Source organism: Pipistrellus hanaki (assembly GCF_964339955.1).
Source record: "Pipistrellus hanaki genome assembly, chromosome: 10".
Lineage (NCBI taxonomy): Eukaryota > Metazoa > Chordata > Mammalia > Chiroptera > Vespertilionidae > Pipistrellus > Pipistrellus hanaki.
Genome location: NC_140512.1, coordinates 15,137,789 through 15,161,487, shown reverse-complemented (window position 1 = coordinate 15,161,487; position 23,699 = coordinate 15,137,789). Strand labels below are relative to the sequence as shown.

The 23,699-nt window shown below is 40.5% G+C and overlaps 1 protein-coding gene across 1 annotated transcript in view; it reads right to left on the bottom strand.

Moving 5' to 3' along the window:
• Window positions 1–23,699, bottom strand: part of LAMB4 (laminin subunit beta 4) — an 83,639-nt gene that overhangs the window by 16,815 nt on the left and 43,125 nt on the right. Inside the window, exons 18-30 of the mRNA XM_084897794.1 lie at window positions 23,284–23,404; window positions 22,533–22,710; window positions 21,086–21,229; window positions 19,161–19,392; window positions 18,329–18,486; window positions 16,258–16,482; window positions 15,202–15,422; window positions 12,912–13,008; window positions 9,926–10,301; window positions 6,802–6,962; window positions 4,064–4,269; window positions 3,312–3,473; window positions 25–169 (exon numbers count right to left, since the gene is read on the bottom strand). Coding sequence (XP_084753920.1) covers window positions 25–169; window positions 3,312–3,473; window positions 4,064–4,269; window positions 6,802–6,962; window positions 9,926–10,301; window positions 12,912–13,008; window positions 15,202–15,422; window positions 16,258–16,482; window positions 18,329–18,486; window positions 19,161–19,392; window positions 21,086–21,229; window positions 22,533–22,710; window positions 23,284–23,404 — 2,426 coding nt within the window. The remainder of the gene's footprint in view (window positions 1–24; window positions 170–3,311; window positions 3,474–4,063; window positions 4,270–6,801; window positions 6,963–9,925; window positions 10,302–12,911; window positions 13,009–15,201; window positions 15,423–16,257; window positions 16,483–18,328; window positions 18,487–19,160; window positions 19,393–21,085; window positions 21,230–22,532; window positions 22,711–23,283; window positions 23,405–23,699) is intronic.

The following is a 23,699-nucleotide window of genomic DNA, read 5'->3' as shown; positions in this document are numbered from 1 at the left end:
GTCCTAATATTTAAAAAGAATTACCTAACAGAAACTTTTTCAGTTTTTTGATTAAAAGATTCATGTTTTCTTCTTCAGATTCACTTTGGTTTTTCATATTCCACAGTTTCTCACTTAACTGTAAGGAATTGTTTTTGGAGACTTCTGCCAGTTTACTTATATTTTTTATCTGGAATAAGGAAAACACACAATGATTACCGTAGGTACATTCTATGATGTTTAATTGCTTAGCTGGACCAAATAAAACCGTCACCAAAAATTAAAAAGAAGTGTAGATAATTAAACAATTTTAAAACATTTGTAAAGACACTTAAAAAGATTGTTTTCATTACGTGTTTTCTTAATAATGTAAATTTATCTCCTACAACATTATTAGTATTCAAAATCATCATTGGAAAACAATTCTGACCTAATACTAGTGACTTTTCCTGACACAAGTTTTACTTTAACGAGACTTTAGCATTCCATAATATCAACAGATTTCATAGAAATTACTTAGGACTACTCACTTAAAGGGGCCAGTATGTCTAGTAAGTTGAGAGTGTTTTCTTTTATGTAAGTTAAAACAGTGATTCTTCTAAACCTTTCCCCAAATTCAAATAATGTACTTTTCTTTGAAAGCTGAGCAGAAAGCATCCCCTGTGTGAAGAAACGAGTTTGAACTCAATGCAGGCCGCAAAGATAAACCCCAAACACGTTGTACAGTTGACAGAGGAACGATAGGACTACAAGGCTGGCAGCCTAGAAATGGAAATCCTTAAATGTGTGTGATTTGAGAAAGGTCATGGGTTTTTTCTTGGGACCCGAGCAAATTTGAGGAAAAGTAAAAACGTGAAGCCAAAGGACAATATCACCCACCAGCTGAGCTGTGTTGAATAGGTTGTGACAGAAGTAGGGCTAATTAGGACCAAACAGATTGTGTGTGTGTGTGTGTGTGTGTGTGGGGGGGGGGGGGAAGGAAATGGAAGGTGGGGAGGGGATCTCCCTTTATTTCCCTGCAACGAAGCCAGCTTAATTGAGCCATACATATTTTGTGAAAAAGGATTCAATTATATCTTGGCAAATGATGGAACAAAAAAATATTTACCTGATTAAAAATATGCATCTTAATTGTTTGAGTTGTGCCTTGGCTCCCTAGAATGTTTTAAACGTTAAAGCAGATAGCAATTGCTAAGAGAGTAGATCTCAAAAGTTCTCACAAGGGAAAAAATGTAACTGCGTGGTGATGCTAACTAAACTTATTGTGCGAATCATTTAGCAATATCAAGTCATTATGTTGTACGTCTACCAGTAACGCGAGTGCAATATTGTGTCAGTTATATCTCCGTATAAAAAAGTGGGTAGCAGCAAGTAAGAACGTATAACAGTAAACTAAGAATTACAGAAATAAATACTCCGGATAGAAAAGTGCCAAATTACACAGACGAAGTCTCGGTGGAGATTAGTTCAGTGCCATATTCAGAAAGAAAGAGATTGCTGAATTACTTCACTCTTAAAACATCTCTCTGCAATCCATCCCCTGTCACAACGGACTCCTGAGAATTCTCTCACAATCTCTCTGGCACACTTCCCGTGCTAAGCAAGGGGAAAATAGCTCACCATTTTATCAACGTAACAACCCCCACCCCGTTCCAGCTCTCTAATGTGCTGATTAAGCCAGATTCTGCTAACACCTCAGGGGCTGTCTTTTAAAAGCATAGTTTAAGCTGTGTGAAATTTCTGTGTGTGTGTTTTTAAGAAGTGTCAATATAATAATTTAAAATCCTATTAAACAATGAGGCTTGTTTTAAACACCAGGATGCAAGATCAGGATTTGCATTTGTGATGTTCACTGCTGTATTTCCAACATCTAGATAAATGTCTGGCACAGAGTAGGTCCTCGTGAATGTTTATGAGAGGAATGAGGAATAACGTACGTGAAAAACTATGTAGCAATACAGAATTATGACGATGCAAATAAAATGTTTCGACATTTCGTAAGTGCAGGGAATTTCTCCATTCCTGGATTCTGGGGCCTGTGGAGCAAGAACACAGGACCAGCTGGGCCTCAGGATCATGGAGGGGAGGCTCCTGGAGGAAACTGCTGCTTGTGTGCATGCGTACATGCGTGCGTGCGTGTGCGCACATGTACTGGTGTGTAGGTGCTCATACATGTATCATAGGTGGTTCTCAACCCTTTCCCAAGCTTGACCCTCTATCCTCCTCTCCAGGTGAAATGTCTCCGCGTACATTTCCTTTTTGTTTAGGAGCTGGTTTCTGTTACTTGCAAACAAGAATGCCTACTGATAGAATATTTAACTTTCATTGGTTAAAACACCTCAGTGCTTTAAGAACCATTTTTTTCATCAAAGGCTCTACATAGATTGTCAAAACAGGAGTGAGCCAGGGGACACTTCATCATCTAATTCCCAAGATGAATACAATGTATTATTCACAGAATACCTGACATTGTGTTCACCCTTTTAAGAAGAATATGATGTATTCGCAAAAACGCTAAAGAAAGCTAGGTGATTAAAAAGCATACTCATCAATGTGACCAGAAAAGTAAATGAAATCTTTTAAAATCATTAGAGAAGGAATTCAAGGCATAAGAACATATTCCTGTTAAATTTTTTTCTAACATGAAATTAAATTCTAACATTAAACTGTGTATATTTGGTCGAAACCGGTTTGGCTCAGTGGATAGAGTGTCGGCCTGCGGACTGAAAGGTCCCGGGTTTGATTCCAGTCAAGGGCATGTACTTTGGTTGCGGGCACATCCCCAGTAGGGGGTGTGCAAGAGGCAGCTGATCGATGTATCTCTCTCATCGATGTTTCTAACTCTCTATCCCTCTCTCTTCCACTCTGTAAAAATAACTAACTAACTAAATAAATAAAATATATTTAAAAGAAAAAAAATTAACTGTATATATTTGGTAGAATTTCATATATACCCTTAAATTTATTTTAAAAAAAAAATGATTCTTTACTTTGGGAGATCTATAGTTTTCAAAACTTCAAAGCCAGGAGTCTTCACATTTCTATGTAGTGTTTGCTATAAAGAAATATGTCCACACAAGCGTATGTCCTACAAACACATAGTAATAGAAATATTAAATAGAAAACATGTCAATATTCACATCTACCTCTAAATCTACATTTATATAGACATCTATAGTTTTACCCTATATTTCCAGGCATAAGAATACCTCCGGTAGTATCTAGAATCATCCTTCTGCTTAGAAGCTAAATGGCAGTTTTAAAAATTCCAAATAGCTCCCTTTCTTTATTGCTGCAGCTTTACAAATCAAGCAGCAGAAGACATGACTCACCTGAGTTTTCAGACCTGGAGCCTGGCTGCTCCAATTCTGAATCATGGACTCTGCTTCCTGAGCTTTCTGAAGGGCATTCCTGGAGAGGGGCCAGGAGTCACCACAGCTTGGGCCACCACAGGACGAGAGCACACATGGCAGGTCCCCTCGCTCTCCACACCCCTGACGGAGAAATGGCTTCTGTGAAAAAGGCACTCACGGGCAGATTTTTTTTAATTCCATCCAGGTTCATGGTGGCAAGGCACTGCTCTATTCGTACATGTTTCTTCAACAGTTACTCATGCTTAGTGTATAGATGTGACTCACTAAATGTTTCCTAGGCAACTGAATCAGTATCTGAATTATTTGTTATCAGCATTGTGCCAATTAGTGTCATTTTTATACTTACAGTTTTTGGGGAAATTGTCAAATGTCTAGCATTTCCCTGTTAATTTCCTTTAAATAAATAAAATTTACCTTTTACTCATAATGAGGCAGAAAGAGAAGTCTATACCCTCTGGGAAATAGTAAATAATATAAAATAATAAAACAAAGGCACAGTTTTTACTCTTTGATTATTCTTAAACTTTGACTTAAATAAAAAATAAATATATTTATTTATTTATCCATTGTTAACAGAGCATTTATATATGTTACATGTTTATATATTTACAAAATAAATAAAAAAGAAATAAGATGTAAGACAGGAAAATATAATTGAAGAGACCAAGTAGAAGCCACAAACATTTTTACTACACTGTATGAATATTTACCTTTTCCTTCAGTATTTGGATATCTGGTATCTTAATCTGTTTTAATTTTTCCAATGACAAGTTTTCTTTTGAGGTTAATGTATCTAAGATGGTAAGTAAGTCAATCCTGGTTTTCTCAGAGTTATTTATGATGGAAGTAGTTTCACTCATTCTTTTTTCAGCAGATGATGATCTGTGATAATACTTCTTGATGTTCTCTGAGAAATCTACATCAACATAAATTGAGGTAAGATAAATGTTTTGAAAACAAATGAAATTATACATTGGCTATCAAGATAATTATTTCACAATTTGGCCACTATAATTGTCTTAAAGACAGTACAAAAAGTCAACATTCTCTTCTTTGAATTTACACTCCTATGAGGAAGGATTAGATGTAGGATATTATATATAGATATAGATATATTGAATAGATATAGATATAGATATAGATATAGATATAGATATGATAGATGTAAAACATTAAGATTCAAATCTGCAGACATGGATTTGAGTGTTGGTTCACCTTTTACTGTCTGGCTAGGTCCTTGAGCAAATGGTTTAATCTCTTAGATTGAGTTTCCTTATCTGTAAATTGGTGATAATAATTTGTGAGGATTGAGTGAGATATGAAAATACTTTGTAAAGTGTTTCACAAATGTATTAATTATGCATTCATTATGAACCCTAATATACTGAACCAACTAAATTCACCTAATTATATAGAGTGGGAGTGGATAAACTTGTTCTGTGAAGAGTCAGGGGATAAGTGTTTTAGTAGGTTTCCCCGGCCATAATGCTTCTGTCACAATGACTCAACTCTGCCATTGTTGTGTGAAAGCAGCAGCAGACAATAGTAAGTAAATAGGGGAGGTTGTCTTCTAATGAAACTTTATTCACAGAGACTGGCTGTGGGTAGGATTTGCTGGCAGGCTGTCTTTTGCTCACCTCTGATGTTGAGGCTGATGACAATAGCTCACATTTAGAGTGGTTTCTATAGGCCTGCGCTTCCTATCAGTGTTCTTCCTTAACCTCCTCACAGCACATGTGAGATGTTTATCACTATGATCACCCTCACCTTGTGAGAAAACAGGCTCTGATGAAGTCATCTATTTGCCTGAGGTCTCACTGCTAGTTGTCCATTTCCAAATATAAAGTCAGGATTTGAAGCCAGGTGGTCTGACTATGGAGCCAATGTCTATATTAAGCACTTCTCTATATTTTTCATATTGTTATTAAAATGCAAACTCATTAAAATAACATGGTATTTTTTAATGTAAATGATGGTATATTAGGACTATAAACTATAACTCCATATTTTAGGAAACAGAGGCACAAGGTCTTATTCTTTGCATCCTACATAACCAGAATCCAGGCACCAAACATTCCTCATCTTTTAAACTTTCCTGGTTCTTACACTAACATATCCTTAACACACATGATTTCCATCTATCATATTAATAAAACAAAACCATGTTCCTATTATTTGGAATGATTTTCTTTCCTTTTTCTGGCAAATTAATCTTCATTCTGTGAAGCCCAATTCAATTGTCACCTACTCCCTGAAGCCTTTTCTAATAAACTCAGAAGGAATTTCATTTCCACTGCTCTGTCCTACAAGCAATCGAAAGATGCCCTAATATAGTCTTTTTGTTTGCAATTGTTTATATGCCTGTCTCCCCACTAGACTGGAATAACTTCAGGACAAGCACTTTGCGTGTTCAACTCCCCAGCAATCAGGCATTGAGGAAAACTTCAAAAACTGCTATTGGACTGCAAGTTTGAGAGGCGTAGCCTGAGGGCAGTTTTCCATTCTTCTACCTGGCGTGGGCGACTGCTGGTGGACTTCCAGTTCTCTCGGTGGGCACCTTCTTCCAGATTAGGAATTAGAACGAATTCCTTATTCTTGACATAGGATTTATTGAGTATCATGGATGGTTACTTCACTAAATTAAGTCTTCCTCTAGGGTCATAATTGTCATGTGTTTTTTCTCTTTAAGGTCAAGATCAAATGAAAGACAGGAGCATACACATAGGGCAGAGATATCAGACTGTATTGTGGCCTTCAAGGTGAGTTTCATGCATATTTGCGCTTTACCTCCCAATTAGACGGGTTAGGTATAAACAAGTTCAGTGCTGCCTCTCCTGGTAGTATATCAAGTTGTCCATTTCCAAGTATAACAGACCTCATCAGAGATCAGAAGAAGAGCTAATCCAAGGTTTGCTTCAGAGTTCCATTTCTTTTCCAAATTGATCTTGGCTTCAACACAGCTCCCATTCACTTTTAAGAACTATGCAATGTGAATTGTGGGCTTCTAGTATGTTACATAACTCCACACCCCTGCAAAGTCCTTATGAAAAAGTCTTTTTTGCTTCATATGCCTTTGCATTTATGGTTGCTGGGAATGGAGTGGCTTATACTCAGGATAACATACCATAGAAACATCTCTCTTTTATGTTAGCATTTCTAAGTTGCTGATTTCACAAGACCACTTGAATGGTTTGGCTCTAGAAGGTTGCTTTGGTATTTGTTTAGTATCAGTCATTTGTTATTTTGAGCAAATACTATCTAGGTTCTGCAATGTTTAAAAAGTTGAAATATTCATATACAAATAATGTTTTCAATGGGTGTGTTTCCATGTTCTGAAGTGCTGGGGTGCTATGGCAGTAAGCACAGGGTGACTCACTAATGGAATGTACTATGGATTTTATAAACATTTGTCCAGAAACAGACAGTTGAAGTGCATTTTCTCTCTTACCCACAATGCTTGCATTATGGACACGGGAGTACAAATCAATTTCTCTCTGAAGATTTTCAAGTAAGAAATCTGATTCATTCCTCCTTTTCACTATTGTTTCCTGCAGGTCTTGAAATTCATATACTGTTTTCAGTTGTTCACCTAGCTGCATGATTTGTTTCCTACAGGAGAAAATGAGAGTAAGCATGGTGAAGCTTGTATTACATTTGATAGATGGCCCTCATTATTAGGGCAATTACCTCAAAATTAGAATGCATTTCCCCACCCCCTAGTTTTTATTTGGCAGTTTATAATTCTGTTTATGGCTTATCTCTTTCTTTATACTGGGATATTTCATCACTCACTTAAAAAATGATCAGACCCCAAGGTCAGCAGAATAAAAAGGTTTTGTATCTTTCAGTATCAACTGTTTATACTTATTCTGTCTCCCTTTGCTTTGGGTTTTCAAAAACATGTATTTAAACATGGCTCATTTAGATCAGTCTAAGAGAGCGAATCTGCATTCAGCTCTCAACACACAGCCCCTGCCCAGCCAAGGGGAAATATCAGTTCTTCATTTAGAATAAGTCTGCTTCCAGCAAGCCTCCTTTTAGTGCCACTTCTGTACATGGTCTTAACTTTCAATGATCACAAGTGACAAGGAGGGTCCTTGTTGGTGAGTGTACCTTGTGTGTTTTCATTTGCCATAAACTTCTTCTCTGATGCTTCAAACTAAGATGAACCTGAAGAGGCCCACACCAAGACACATCAGAATTAAAATGCAAAAGCTTAAAGACAAAGCAGCAAGAGAGAAGCAGTTTGTTGCCTACAAGAGAGCTCCCATCAAACTATGAGCTGATTTTTCAACAGAAATTTTGTAGACCAAAAGGGACTGGCATGAAATACTTGAAGTAATGGAATGTAAGGACCTCCAACCAAGATTACTTTACCCAACAAAGCTATAATTTAGAATTGAAGGACATATAAAGAGCTTCCAAGAGATATATATATATATAAAAAGCTAAAGGAATTCATTACCACCAAACACTATTATCTATAATAATCTATAATAATAAAAGCATAATATGCTAATTAGACCAGATATCCTTCAGGACATCCTTCCGGAATGAATCTGGGGCTGCAGCCATAGCTGCAAGGAGGATCCAGGCAATTGTGGCTGTGAAGGCCTACTCTTGCAGGAATTTTGTGGATTGGGCCTGTAGTCCTATATACCGTGTTTCCCTGAAAATAAGACATCCTCCGAAAATAAGACCTACTTACAGATTTCCTTCTGAGTGAAATATAAAGCATCCCCCGAAAAAAAGGGCCCCCCCCGCCCCCAGGCTAAACATGAGAGATTTGGTCCACTGATTCTGAAAGAAATGGAGTCACAGAAATTCACCAGGAAATTCAGGAATTGGATTGTTATGATGATGTTCCAGAAGATGATGACATGATTGTCATTGAATAAATGAGTAAATTCTTGATACTGTAGGATTCACAGTTTGTCTGGTTTGTGTTGACAACTACCGTACTACTGTACCATATACAGGTAATAAATTTCCTTTATTTTCATTTAACAATAAATGTGTACCATATTCTTCTTCATGGAAAAATAAGACCTAGCACATCTTTGGGAGCAAAAATTAATATAAGACACTGTCTTATTTTCGGGGAAACGGGGTAATAAAAGGGTAATATGCAAATTGTCCCTTCAACCAGGGTTGGGCCCAGTCCACCAGCTGCCCGGGGCCCCTTGCGCCTGGCCCTAATTGGGGTGCGTTGGCTGGACCCCACCCATGCACGGATTCATGCACCAGGCCTCTAGTAAAAAATAATAAAGGGTTTTCTTTAAGAAGAAGAAAAAGATAAAAATATGAATAAAATGACAATAACTAGTTTAAATGTAAATATATTAAATGTTCCAATCTAAAAATGTACTGAATGGATAACAAAACAAGACCCTTACTTATGTTGTCTACAAGAGACTCACTTCAGATTGAAATACACACACAAATTGAAAGAAAAAGGATATTTCATGAAAATGAAAATTAGAAAAAGCTGGGATAGCAAAATTTATACCAGACAAAATAGACTTTAAAATAAAGGCTATAACAAGAGACAGCCAATGACCCAGCAATTCCACCTCTGGGTATTTATCTGAAGAAATCCAAAACACTAAATTGAAAAAACATATGCATTCATATGTTTATTGCAGCATTATTTACAATAGCCAATACAAGAAAGCAATCTAAGCGTTCCTTAGATGAATAAAGAAGAACTGATATATATATAATGAAATATGTCTCAGCCATAAAAAACAAATGAAATTTTGCCATTTGCAACAACATGGATGGACCTAAAGGGTGTTGTGCTGAGTGAGATATGTGAGACAGAGAAAGAAAAATATAATTTGATTTCACTTATATGTGGAATCTGAAAAACAAAATAAATAAACATGCAGATTGGTAACAGACTTATACAGAGGACATTTTGATGGTTGCCACGTAGAATAGGATTTAGGGTAGTGGTCGGCAAACTGCGGCTCACGAGCCACATGCGGCTCTTTGGCCCCTTGAGTGTGGCTCTTCCACAAAACACCACTGCCTGGGCGAGTCTATTCTGAAGCAGTGGCATTAGAAAAAACTTAAATTTAAGAAATTTGGCTCTCAAAGGAACTTTGAATCGTTGTATTGTTGATATTTGGCTCTGTTGACTAGTAAGTTTGCTGACCACTGGGTTAGGGTTATGGGTGAAAAAAGTGAAGGGATTAAGAAGTACAAATTGGCAGTTAAGAATTGTCATGGGGATGTAAAGTACAGTATAGGGAAGATAGTCAATAATATTGTAATTACTATGTATGGTGTCAAATGGGCAGTAGATCACATAATAAGTTATATAAGTGTTTAAGCATTGTGTTGTATACCTGAAACTAAATTAATAGTGTATGTCAACTGTAATTTAAAAATAAAAATTATTTTTTAAAAAGAGACAAATATAATTACCAGTCTATTAACTGGATTTATTATCCTATTTCTCTAGTGTTATCACACATTTAAGTACATTTTCTAAACTGAAGGCTGTTAAAGTAGAAGTTAAGATAAATCAGGAACTTCACCATTTATTGCTTGAGCACAAATCTTACCGAACAGAGTCATGATAATCCTTGACTTTTAAGAATTCCCCAGATGAGAAAACAGGATGTTTTAAAATCCTTTCTATTTCAGACATGTTCTCTCCAAGGCCTTTGAAGTCAGCCTCACAGACAGGCTGGGTCTCTCTTTTATCTTGCATGTTAGCAGCCAGCCTAATTAACCCTTGCACTGCACTAGAGAGGGAAGAAATGGTGTGGTCCCATTGATCAAAGCATGTGTGACACCGAAGACAAGCAGGGAATTCCTGGCCATGACCCCGTGCGCAGTGGTCACACCGCTGGCCGCTGACACCTTCCCGGCAGTGACACATGCCAGTGTCCTGGTCACAGAGGGGCTTCTGGGTACCTTCCCTGTTGCAGTCACATGCTAAAGAGAGAGAGAATGAGCAGAGATGTCATCACCTGGTTTTTGCTTATAACTAGCTCAAGAATAAAGACCTTGAGAATCTCCCCAACTCCCATTTCTAAGGTGAACACTTAAAACCAGTATAATTTCAGAGATCTGTGCAATGGTCATTAAAATGCAGCATTCTTCTTTTCATTCCACCAATGAATCAGTTTATAGTTTTTATATAGATACTAGAGGCCCAGTGCACGAAATTTGTGCAGGAATATGGTCCCTAGGCCTGGCCTACTATCAGGGCCATCTTCCCCGGTTGCCCACAGCTGGCCCCGCCCCCTGCTGTCACCCACTCCTGGTTCCCCGTTAGCCACTGGGTAATCGGTGTCTGATGGCTGGGGGAAGGGACCAAGAGGTCGCTGTTCCCAAATGCTCCCTGCCTTTGCCCCCACTGCAGGTCACCCTCTGTGTGTGGGCAACCTGTGGGGCGGGGGCCTCAGCCTGGTGGCACCCACGTCCCCTATCACCCAATCCCAGTTCTCCCTTCCTCTCTGAAATCAATAAAAAAAATATATTTTTTTTTAAAAAGGGAGAATAAATTTGTCTTAATAAAGAACACACCACCCTATGCTACATGCATTTTAGTTAACTCGATTTTTGTATTTAAGCCTAAGGATGGAGGATGGGAGAGCTACTGAAGTTACTTCAGTTTCCAAAAGGCCAGGGAATCACTAGCCTATGCCATTGCACGAATTGTAAGGAACAAGCGAATTAAAAATGCATTTGCCAGCTTGAATAAAGGAATGCCAATTACAAATAAAGACTGATTAACACATTAGACCCCTCCACTAGACATCTGTCTGGCAGGTTTGTTTTGGTCCAGAGGCCAGGGGGTGGCACCAAGTCACACCCCCAGCTGGAAGACAAGGCTCCCCTTAGCTAACCATTCTTCTCCAGGAGTTTTAGTGGAGTCTGCGGCTTTAGTTGACCATTTGCAAAGTTTTCTCTATAAGAGACGAAAGCATTTTTATAAAATGAGACTGCTGAAATATTAAAGGGACCCAAGGAAAGGCACTCTGGAAGACAGATTTTTCCAAGAACCAAAATTTCTCCCTGGTTTTTAAAGTAGTAATTCCACTTAGAAAACTGTGTGGGACTGGGGAAAACCATCCAGAATATATATTTAAGTGGTACAAGAAAATGCAGGCTTGTGTGTGTGTGTGTGTGTGTGTGTGTGTGTGTGTGAGAGAGAGACAAAAGCACATTTATGAAAGAATGGAAAGGAGGAAAGAGGTACAATATAAGTAGAGGTGACACGATGATAAGCCCATCACATGTGTGATTTTCTTTGGATTGACTATTTTTTGGAAGCTGACTTTAAATAGAGATGCAAAAACATCCTTTCTCCTAGGACCTAATCCAGACGTTAAACCTGTCCTTCCAATATAGTAGCTACTCACCACATCGGGCTATTGAGAGATTTAAACAAATTCAGTAAAATAAACCATTGTTTTTGTCACTTGCCACGTTGCAAATGCTCAACAGCTACACGTGGCTAATGTCTCCTACACTGGATGGCGCAGACGTAGACACTTCCATCTCTGCAGGAAGTTCTATTGGATGCACATGTCTGAGTCCTGTGAGCACTGAGACATGGCAGGAGAGGCTAGACCACACGCTCCATGAGGTTAGGGGCTGTCTTACATGTTCACTTCCTAGAGTAGGGGTGTCGAACTCAATCAGAGAAGGGGCCAAAATCTAAAATCCAGCCTAAATCGCGGGCCGAATGGTTTACTGAACAGTCATAAACTGACAATGTCATAAACTGACAGCGGAGTGCAGTGATGACAGCGCGGTGCGGGCCACATTGCAAGGCCTGGCGGGCTGGATTTGGCCCGCGGGCCTTGTGTTTGACACATGTGTCCTAGAGTATGCAGTAGGCACTCTAGGAACGTTGTAGAGTAGATGAGTAAGTGACTATGTGGTAGGCCCAGAGGTATGAGAGCCACGTTGAGGAAGCCTCTGCTGGCTTCCTGGGAGCCGTCCCCCAGCCTGTAATTCACTCCAGAGCAGCATGTCAACATGCTTCCAAAGAGCAGAAAATTGGCTACCAGTTCTGATCTCACAGGCCTGTTGCATTTTAATGACTTTGAGGAATGTTAATATAGGCTACAAGTTTGAATCTAGGCTAATATTTAATACGGCCTAAAGTTTTAGTACGTAAGAAAAAAAAATCTTTCTTTTTATAGGGCTACAAAAAAATAATATTTTCAAAATGGAATTAAACTTTTTTAGTTTTCTAGAAAATAAAGGAGCTTGAAAGTCAGTTGGTTCATAGCATGCTCGTGGTAAGACCAGGTTGGCTGTACTCATGTTTTTATTTTTATTTTTTTAATATATTTTATTGATTTTTTTTTTTACAGAGAGGAAGGGAAAGAGATAGTTAGAAACATTGATGAGAGAGAAACATTGATCAGCTGCCTCCTGCACACCCCCTACTGGGTACATGCCCACAGCCAAGGTAATGCCCTTGACCAGAATCGAACCTGGGACCCTTCAGTCCGCAGGCTGATGCTCTATCCACTGAACCAAACCAGTTAGGGCTGTGCTCATGTTTTTAGAAATAGCAATACTTACGGATACATCGCCCGAGTGGATCACTATAATAATTTTCCTGGCACTCACTGCAGCGTTTCCCACTGTAGCCTAATTTGCACGGACACTGGCCTGTAACCTGTGAGAACATTCATGGGTGAGGAATTGACAAGCTTTCTGATCTTAAGAAAAAAGACGCATTTTAATACAAAACAGTTTTCCCTCCAGTGATTTAGAACATTCAGCTGTGCAAAGTCAGAGGAAGGATGATTCCCACGGCCAGCACCCACCCCTGACAGTACCAAGGATCAGGAGTTAATGTGTTTTGGCTTAGGGCTCTTGAATATACCGCCTGCTTCCAGCTGTTCAAGGACAGGTGGCCCCAAACTGGGAAACATACACAGATGTAAATGAAAACAAAACACATAATGGGAAATGGGCCACATTCTTTTCCTCTGCAGTTATGGGAGTTTCCCCAAAACACAGAGAGGATAAAGACCTGGACTAACATTCATCAATTAATTTGGCAAATAATGTTTCCATGATGAAATGTCCGATGGAGTTTCTCCCAATTGGGACAGTGTTTTGCTCAACAAACATTTTTTTGCACTTGAAATTTGATCATTTAATAATAGTTATTTAGCTGTGTTTTGGGAAGCGGGGTTGAATGTTTTTGTACCATCCCCACTGGATTCTTAACCAGCTTTTTTGAAAACTGAGGAGGCTGCAAAATTAACGAGATAAAAATATAGAAGCAAATCACTAGTATAGTGGCCCTAGGTTATACGAACCAAATCGGCTTAAACAACAACTCTACCAGTATCTTCCAGTGAGTAAGTAGCTTGATTACCAAAGTGACTGCATCGACTGTGTTGCTACCCATCTTTGGAGTAACCACTAGCTTCTGTTCAAATGTAGAGAGGTAAGGGGCTCTTGTTGCTCATGGAGGCTGTCATAATGCTGGTTGTCCTTGATTGTTGGGCAATGCTTGATAAAACTGATGTATAATCTGCTCCTTGTAGCTTGCCCCATTGTTCTGAAGCCTGTCTTACGGTTGCACAAAACTGGCAGCCTCCCTCTCTTTCCTCTTTCAGTCCTCTTCCCAACTGTAGATAGTCATTTGCAACTTGTGTTTGCTGCTCTTCTTCAGGCTGACCACCCCTAATTTCTTCAAGCTTTCATCAGAGAGAAGCATGGTTCTATGCCACTATCCTGGTTGTCTTCTTTTGGACACATATTAGTTTGCTAATAGAACGTTTGAAATGTAGCACTCAGAAATGACAACTGTACTCATGGAGCCATTTGGCTAGTACAGAGGACAGTGGGTGGGACAAAGACTGCCCTGAACCTGGGTATACTCCCCGCCCCCCCCCCCCCCCCCCCGCCTACTCCAGCCTGAATGGGCATCGCCTCCTTGGCAGCTCGTCCACACAGCTGGCTCGCTTGAAGCACACAGTGAAAATCCTCAAGGGTTTTTTCGCGTGAGCTGGTACCAAGTTATTCCTCCCACCCAATATTTATGCAAATTTTAAAAACACAATTGCAAAACCTCACTCGTATCCCCTTCATATCTCATCTTGTTTCCAGACAACAAGACAGCCTTGTGAGGATATCTTGTCTCTTGTTCTGTCTTTATCACATTAGCTTACAACTTTGCAATATCCACAAATCTGATAAGCCTGTTTCTCCAACTCCGTCTTAAATTGTTGATGAAAATGCTGGCTGGCACGTTTGGATCTCTCTGCTAGAATGCACTGGGGACCGCCTCCTGGCTGAGATAGAGGCATGTATCACAGTTGTTTAAACAGCTGAGAATCCAAACATTCATACATGTCCTCTGTGCTCGAAGGAAAGTGTTTTCTCGTTGTAAAGAGCAGCCTTCCCCTAGGAGTTCCCTTTGGGTCAGACAACCCCAAATCTTCTTGTTGTAAGGGGCTCTTTGGTTAAACCAGCGCCATCTGACTTTCAGCTTCACAGGCTTCCCTCAATCTCCATGACTGAACTGCACTCTTTGTGGAGGGCTGCTACAACTATGCTTCCCAAAAGGTCTAAGAAGCATGCCAGAGAGTGATGCCATGAGCATTAGGAGTTCCTCCTGATTAGGAAGCCAAGCTGTCATGTGGAGATCTACCAATTTGTTCCACGTTTGGCAGTTGCGGGTGTGAGGCGTGGAGGGGAGCCCATAAAACAGACATGGTCATTGGGTGCCCAGATCTTGGTTTCTAGTGCCATTCCTCAACGAAAGGAAACAGCAACCCTTGAAGAAACGGCTGATTCTAGAAAAAGGGCAGGAAATAGACAAGATGAGCTTAGTAACTTTAAAGTATCTTGCCTGGTCACAGTGGCTCCCATGAGAGGTCCGGGGGTCACAGTCACATGGCTGGCATCCTCTGCCAGGGATGAGGTTCCAGTATCCATCAGCGCAATGGTCACAGGTCCGCCCTGTGACGTTGGGCAGACACGGGCATGTGCCAGAGTCTGGGTCACAAATGCAAGCTCCCTGGTTAGGGGGACACTCAGAGGTATTCACGCCGGAAGGATGACAGGAGCATCCTGAGATAACAGGAGGTAAATTCAGTGACAACACTGGCTTTCAACAACCCATGCAAACATAGAGACCTGTGTCATTTCTCCAAAGGGCTCAATACCTTACACAGTACAGAATTTATCAAAGAATTAAGTAGGTTGTACCCGTTCAACTGTTGTTGATCACCCAGAACAGCAGTTTCATATGGTTGTGCCTACTGTGTTTGAAGGGCTCACATAGTAGACTGAGAGAAAGACTGCAAATCTCACCATTTCCCTCATGATATTCACCCAAGTTCTGTTTATGTGAAAGATCTGAAACCAAATCGTTTACCAAATTGGGTGAACTGAAATATGACCCAACTGTTATCTCCTAAAAAAGGGAAGTTTAATTCTCCTCTTTCTTTATTCTAGAATTAAACCTATGTCCTCTTCTACATCAGTGATTCTCGTATTTATACATTAAAGTCACCTGATGAGCTTGTCACAGTGCATATTCGTGCATCTCACTCCCAGAGTGTCAATTCCATGGATCTGAGGTACAGCCCAGGAATTTGCATTTTAATGCCTCATCCCTACCCCTAAATGACTCTGGCTCAGTGCACATTGGACCATCCTCCAGGGAATAATGCTCAAAATCCACTAGAGCAATAGTCAGAGAAGGCAAACTAATGACACCAGCGAGTGTATTATAGCTGCACGTTTCTGCTGATGAGTTCAGTGTCCCAGCCCATCACCCAGGGGGTGCTGACACCCCGGGCCCAACTGAAACGGGCATGGGAGAGCTGCTACAACACTCAGGAGCTTCTGCTCTGCTGCCACAACCCCCCAGCCCTTCCCCCCAGGAGCCTTGCAGACTTACTTTGGCAGGTTTGATTGAGGGCTGACCCAAAGTAACCTGGTCGGCAAAGCTGGCAGTTCGGCCCCTGCGTGTTATGCAGACATTTGAGGCATTCCCCTGTTACTCTGCTGCAGGCCTCTGGATCAGTAACATCAATGTTGTTGTTGCAGACACACGGCCGGCAAGGTGCTCCAGAAATTCTGGGATTTCCATAGAAACCAGCAGAGCATTCTTCACACTGCTTACCTGAATGATGGAGAGAGAGAAAGGGAATGAGGTGACAGAGGTGCATGCGTGTGTGCATCTGTGTGTGTTGGGAGGGGGTGGGGGGTGGAGATTGGTATAAATAGAGAATAATTGGGCAACTCTAGGGATAATGAGAGGTCACACATTAAGGATGAATAAGGAAAAGTGTTCTAATTTAAAACAAAACATTCATTTTAACTTATTATTCATTCAGAGGGTAAAATGATTATCCAGGGCTGAAACGTCTTTGGTGATAAATGGATTCTGGTCTTTCTTAAAACCTGAGTTGTGGGCACAGACCTCTGGATCCTTATAGAATCAGGGTCAAAATAGAGTACCCCAGGGCTCATCCAATCTGGTCCTGGAGGGGGAACAGCAGCAGCCTGAGATAGATGTCTAGCAGTGAAGATGGTTGAGAGTAGTTTCCTCGATATATAAGCCTAAAAGGGTGTTCTTACTGAGCATTGGATGGAGAAACCATCTCTCTCTCCTATACAATTTGCCCATCCAACCATGAGGCAACTGCACTTGTTTAGGTGTCCAAACTGTGGGTCTACTCACCACATTTTGGTTCATCTCACGTAGAAATGCTCTGGGAGCCCAGTTCTTAAAAAAAAAAAAAAAAATGGCTAACTAAGCCCTGGCTGTTTGGCTCAGTGGTTAGAATGTTGGCCTGCGGACTGAAGGGTCCTGGGTTCAATTCCAGTTAAGGATACAAGCCTGTGTTGTGGGCTCAATCCCTAGTGGGGGGCGTGCAGGAGGCAGCAAATCAATGATTCTCATCATTAATGTTTCTATCTCTTTCTCCCTCTCCCTTCCTGTCTAAAATCAATACAAAAATGGTCAACCAAGCCAAAGTGTACAAGGAGAAGAAACTATTAAAAGAAAAGACAAGTAACAGATGTGTAACCATAGAGATAATAAAAATATTATCCATATCATTTATTATCATTATGGTAATTATCACTGAAGAAAATATGAGCACTATATTTCTAAGTGTGATTAAATCAAGTGGACTTCATAAGTTTTTTTTCTTTGTTTACATTACATGTTTACACTCACGCTTAAACTATGCACAATACAATTATTGAGCAACAGATACAAATATTAACTTATGCAGTCTCCATTCAATGCTCGAATTAGTGCTTCCAGACTTCTGAAAAAATTAGTTGTATCTGTAAAATGCCAATCAAATTGATTGGTCAGAATTATACGAAGAAAGCATTGGACTGGTTATTATTTACTTTATAATTGCTTATGTTATACCTAATGTACTGTATCACATATATTTACTTCATCACATATATATCTTAACATGTGATGATTTTATTTTAAATAAATTAATTTGATATAAACTCATTTGGTCAGTTAGTTTTCCAAAACGGTAATAAAATTTATAGCTCAGTGGGATGAATTTTAAATTGTCATCGGTTTTTGAATCATTCAAATTCTTTGTTTCTAAAGCAGCAATTTACCACATTGTGTCTTTTTTTTTAAAATATATTTTATTGATTTTTCACAGAGAGGAAAGGAGAGAGATAGAGAGCTAGAAACGTCGATGAGAGAGAAACATCGACCAGCCGCCTCTTGCACACCCCCTTCTGGGGATGTTCCCGCAACCAACGCACATGCCCCTGACCAGAATCGAACCTGGGACCTCCCAGTCCGCAGACCAATGCCCTACCACTGAGCCAAACCGGTTTCAGCCACATTGTGTCTTCTTACCATTAACTTATATCCTGCAACATTCATTGGGCCAAGGTAGATAAATTATTAATATGGGATTACTTTTCAGATAGCCGTGTGAAATAGAAGCAAAACAACCATCACAAAGTCTCCTGCCTACCTGCATAACCTTGAGCACAATTGCAGATTACATCTGAGTTCCAAGGATTCCGGTAACAGGAATGGGCAAAGTACTGATTGCTCGAGGGAACATCTGGACATGGGCAAGGATGGCAGGGCTGTCCTGAAGAAGGATTTCCATAGTAACCATCGATGCATCTGTCAAGGCAATTTATTTTCACCAAAACGTTCCCAGGAAAAGCTTACATGTTAGCCAGTGTGTATTTGCTATGCATTAGGACCATGCAGCTCTGGAGACTCAGTTTTTTAGAAGATGCTTTTTTGCTCTTCATGAGGATTTTTTGCTGTTGAAAGTCCCATGGTATAGTTATTAAACTCCATAGAATAGCACTCAATTTACGTGTCCTATTTCAGGAATATAAAAAAGCAAGGTGCCAGGCAAATACTTGTTAATAAATTAATCAGACACTCTCTGGTTTATAACAGATTTTTAAGGATGACAGAATGACCTTATCTTCCCACCCACAAGAACAATTCAATACTGTTAGTCTCTACTCAGGGATCCTTTGGAGAGTGTTGCAAGATTGGAACAAAAGAAAAAATTAAAAATAAAAGTACAGCCAGCCAGCATGGCTCAGTGGTTGAGTGCTGATCTAAGAACCAGGAGGTCATGGTTCATTTTCTGATCAGGGCACATGCCCGGGTTGCAGGCTTGATCCCCAATGTGGGGTGTGTAGGAGGCAGCCGATCAATGATTTTGTTATCGTTGATGTTTCTATCTCTCCCTGTCCCTTTTCTGAAATCAATAAAAATATTTTTAAAAATAATAAAAATCAATAAAAATAAAAGTACCATACACATGAATTCCATACCTTTCACAGTTTCTTCCAGTTGTAAACCCCCCACAATTGACGCATGATCCTGTTTCTGGGTCACAAAGCTCAGCGAACGAATTACAAAGGCACGGTTGACAGTTGGGAAATCCAAAATAGCCCTGCAGGCACCCGTCACAGCGGCGGCCAGCCACCTCTTCCAGGCAGGGGCACTGTCCGGTGATTTGGTCACACACAGTGCTCGTTGAGCCTTGAGGGTGGCAGTGACACACTAGATAAAGCAAAGAGAACATGGTGGGTGGGGGCGATGGTATGCTGGTGGAAGCCGTCCCATCCTGACTCTGCCCTCCCTAATTTAGCAGCTCACTCCCATCAAGGTGAGTAGAGGGAGTCTCTAAAGTGCCTGGAGCAGAGCCTGGCACAGAGCGAGCACCAGGTGACTATTGGTAAAATAGCAACTCACCAATTCATTCAACAAACAGTAAGCTGTGAGCAACTGGGTTTGATAAGCATTGTTTATACAGAGGAACTGAACAAGTAATGTGCTCTTAATGACTTGGACTTCCAAATATCTTGGGAGTCAAACTTTAAGACCATAAAAAATGTAAGAGACCCCTCTCAAAACTGTCACATTTCCTTTTTCCTTGACAAGATAGTAAAGGGTCAACCCTCTCCTGCTACATTGTTGAATTACTTGATCTTTCCTATAAAACAATGTAATGCCTGTTTGGTTTACAGGGTGCTACATGGAAATATATATATATATATTCCTTTGTGTATCTTTCCATAAACAATTCTAAAAAAAAAAAAGGAAAAAAGAGCAGTGATGATCCAGCTGGCATGACTCAATGGTTGAGCATTGACCTATGAACAAGGTCAAGTTTTGATTTCCCATCAGGGCATATGCCTGAGTTTTGAGCTCCATCCCCAGTAGTGGGCATGCAGGAGGCAGCCGATTTATAATTCTCTCTCATTATTGATATTTATATCTCTCTGAAATCAATTAAGAAAAAAAAAAAGGTGGTGATGGACCCACGCTGTTGGATGGGCAGTTTGTTAGCCAGGCAATGACCAGGAAGGTGTGCCATCTCTCCGAATCATGACTGACAAGCTGTTTCCCTCCCTGAAAGGAGAATTCATGTACCTGGTGGTTTTCATGGTTCCTAAGGCAGGTTTCTGTGGGGAACAGTATCACTAATGTGTTTTTTGTTATGTTCCAATAATTTTTTTTTTTATAAAATAGATGGCCAGCCTGAAGGTAGTTGGTTACAATCCCCTGGTTTAGGTTAATCAAGACTTTTAATCCTGAGGAAGGGAATGGGTCAAAAGCTATTAATGATGTGAGCAAATTGGTATTCATTAACAAAGAAGCAGGGGGTGGCAAAGTTTCACTAATGGTTTACATCGTAGAATAGAGAACTACATATGTCGACACGTAGGATAACTGAATTTACTACCGCGGGTGAAGCCCCCCCCAGTCCTTTCTAAAGGGCAGATTATAAAATGAGTCCCAAGGCTTTGTAACCCCAGCATCAGAAAGCGTCATGTCCTGGTCACAGTGTTGGCCCCTTCCTCAACATCCCAATCTCACCCTTGTTTTGGCCTTTCCAGCCACAGGCTTATGGACCAAATCCCACAGCTGGGTCTGCACAGCCAACTCCCTTCATGATGTCCCACAGCCCACCTGAGTACCATCTATTTAATACAGACTGCAAACTCCCAGAAGCATAAACCACGATTTCCTCATCACTCACACTTCCTTACAGAGCTCTGCACACTCAGTGCCCAGTGAACGAATAGATGAAGGACGGTAGAAAAAAATTTCAATACATTTTATCTACATAGACAATCTGAGTAATGTAGTCAAATTCCCACTCTGCTCCCCTTTTAGACTCCGCACATCCATTTTCCTCCTTTCGAAACTCCAAGGTTGTGAACAAGAGCGCCTGTTTTCTGTTACCCACAGTGACAGCCGTGCTGCCCTAGGCCGTAGCTTCCTGCGGAGCACCTGTCACAGCGGCGCCCGGTCACATGGGGCTTACACGGGCACTGGCCTCCGAGTGGGCTGCAGCCGGGCCCCACTGCGCCCTGGGGGTGACACTGGCAGGCTGCAGGAAACGAAAGAAGGCTGTTAGCGGTGAAGCAAGTGACAGAGAAGCACCTCCTGCTCGCAGTGGCTTTGCTTTACTTCTCTTTCATGTAATACCTCTCTAGGCCTTAATCCCTTCTCTGTGAAAGGGGGATAATGCGGCATTATGAGGATTAGAGGTGATAATGTTTATGAAGTACTTAGAACTGTGCTGGGCATCTAATAAATGCTCAATAAACACTAATTAAATGTAACAACAATAAACATTACTTAAGTTAATGAAAGGCTTAAAGTAAATTGTTTTAATAATTAATTGTTCCAATTTAGTTATTATTATTGATATTATTACTTCAATTCCCAATGATCTATGTAAGTGCTGGACTATACCTTTGAATTTTCTTATTCCATACTTTTCATGAGATTATGGACAGCCTGAAGACATAGCCCTTCAGTGTAAAAGTAAAAGCATTTGCCTGGGCCCGGCCAGTGTGGGTCAGTGGTTGAGCATCAACCTGTAACCAGGAGGTCAAGGCACATGCCTGGGCTATAGGCTTGATCCCCAATAGGGGGCATGCAGGAGACAGCCAATCAATGATTCTCACTCATCATTGATGTTTCTATCCCTCTCTCCCTCTCCCTTCCTCTCTTTGAAATCAATAAAAACATAGGCTTTTGTTTTGTTTTGTTTTTGTTTTTAATGCCTGGAACTTAGGAAGATCAGGGTCTCACTGTAGCTATCAACTGGGGGGAATTTTGCCCCTAAAGGACATATGTCACAGTTTGCAGACATTTTTGAATGTCACAATCAGGGCAAGGTAGGTAGATGATAAAGACGTTGCTAATCATCTTACAACGTACAGGACAGACCTCACCCCATCCCCACAACAAGGTATTATCCAGGCCAAAATTTGGAAACTACTGAGGGTGAGAAACCTGCTCCAAACGTAGTGCATAATGGGCAAGTAATGTTTTTAGACCCTAATGGTGTCATTGAGTAAGTGATGGCTTGGGGATGAAAGAAGTTGTTTAGAGTTCATTTCAGACCTAAAGTCCCAGGATTCTAAATAGATACACTTTTAGGACTATTTATTCCAGAAATCTAGCATCTTAATGCTACTACTACAAGGCTCCTCTTTCTATACAGTTCCTGTACTGCACATTCTGATTCCAATGCATCAACAGCTTGCTCTGTGTATCTAATCATCGGGCAAGATTGGCTGTTTGGAAGAGATGCTAAAATAAATTACGTTGATTCACTCATGTTCCAAAAAGCATTTTTACAAGTATCCATGCTTCAGGGGAGCCTCCTAAGGGCTACTCACCCACTGCCCCATCGTGTAGCCTGGCAGACACGCTGACGATAAGCCTTTCACAGGCGCTGGGGAGCACCTGAGCTCCTGGTTCTGAGGCCATTTCCACACAGGAGTGCAGCTGGTGTCCCTCCAAGTCCTGCTTGCTGTGGAAACCCTCCGGTGCATCGATTTGGGGGAGAAGACCAAGCTTTCGAAAGAACGAGAAAAGACGACATGTTCTAGATTCCAGTTTTTGTTTTTTTTTAATAAGATCCATATATGAGAGTAATAACTAAAAAGGTAATAAATTCTGTTCTTTAAATTGCTTATGACTAAATATTTTATGATTTTCAACTTATTTAAGAAGCCTTCAACTCTATATTTTCATTGATGGATCCATGGCAAAGAAGATAAATGAGGCTGTGTCTTTTTAGGGTCCTTATTACTATGTTTTTAACTTGCTAATACATCTGTCTTAGGTTTAAAAGACTGTCAACTGAAGGCTACTTGTAATAAGAAATCATGGGCATTCCATAGTGTTACTGTGGTGTGGAAATCACTGCCTTAGTCTGAAATCATACAACGTGCAACTATTTTCTCCTGTTCTGTAAGATGTGCAATTGCTATTAGGTGACTTTTAGAGAGAATAGGTGATTTTTGGAATGAAACAAATACATTCACGCTTCTCAAGAAACATTTCCCCAGAGAGTCTAAATGTGGGATGTTGACGGAGCTCAGTTTAGAAGGCAGCACCCACCAAGTAGCACTCTGTGACACTTACAGAATCAACAAGGATGTGTGAATGAGCGTGGGACCCTCCTTCCACGGGCTGGGAAAAATAGACGTCTATGGAATATTGTACATCTGGTTCTAAACAGATGGGTGTGGGAAGCAGCATGACTCTGTATTAAGAGAAATAAAGCAAAAATGCAATGAAAAAAGCACAGTTATGTCACGGAAGGGACCTTGGGGTTTGGTAGCCTTCCACCTATGCTGCGATGTGGGGTGGACAGTAAACACAGACTCTCCACGGCTCTCTCACAGCGTGTACCAAAGAGCAAAGCCTTAGGAACCGTTGGCCGCGGGTTGTCATGACTGCTGTGGGGAAAAGAGGATACAAATCATCCTAGCTGTCACGCTAGTATCAACAGGGTCTCTGGTTTATTTTGCCACAAATCTCTGATGAAGCAAAATTAG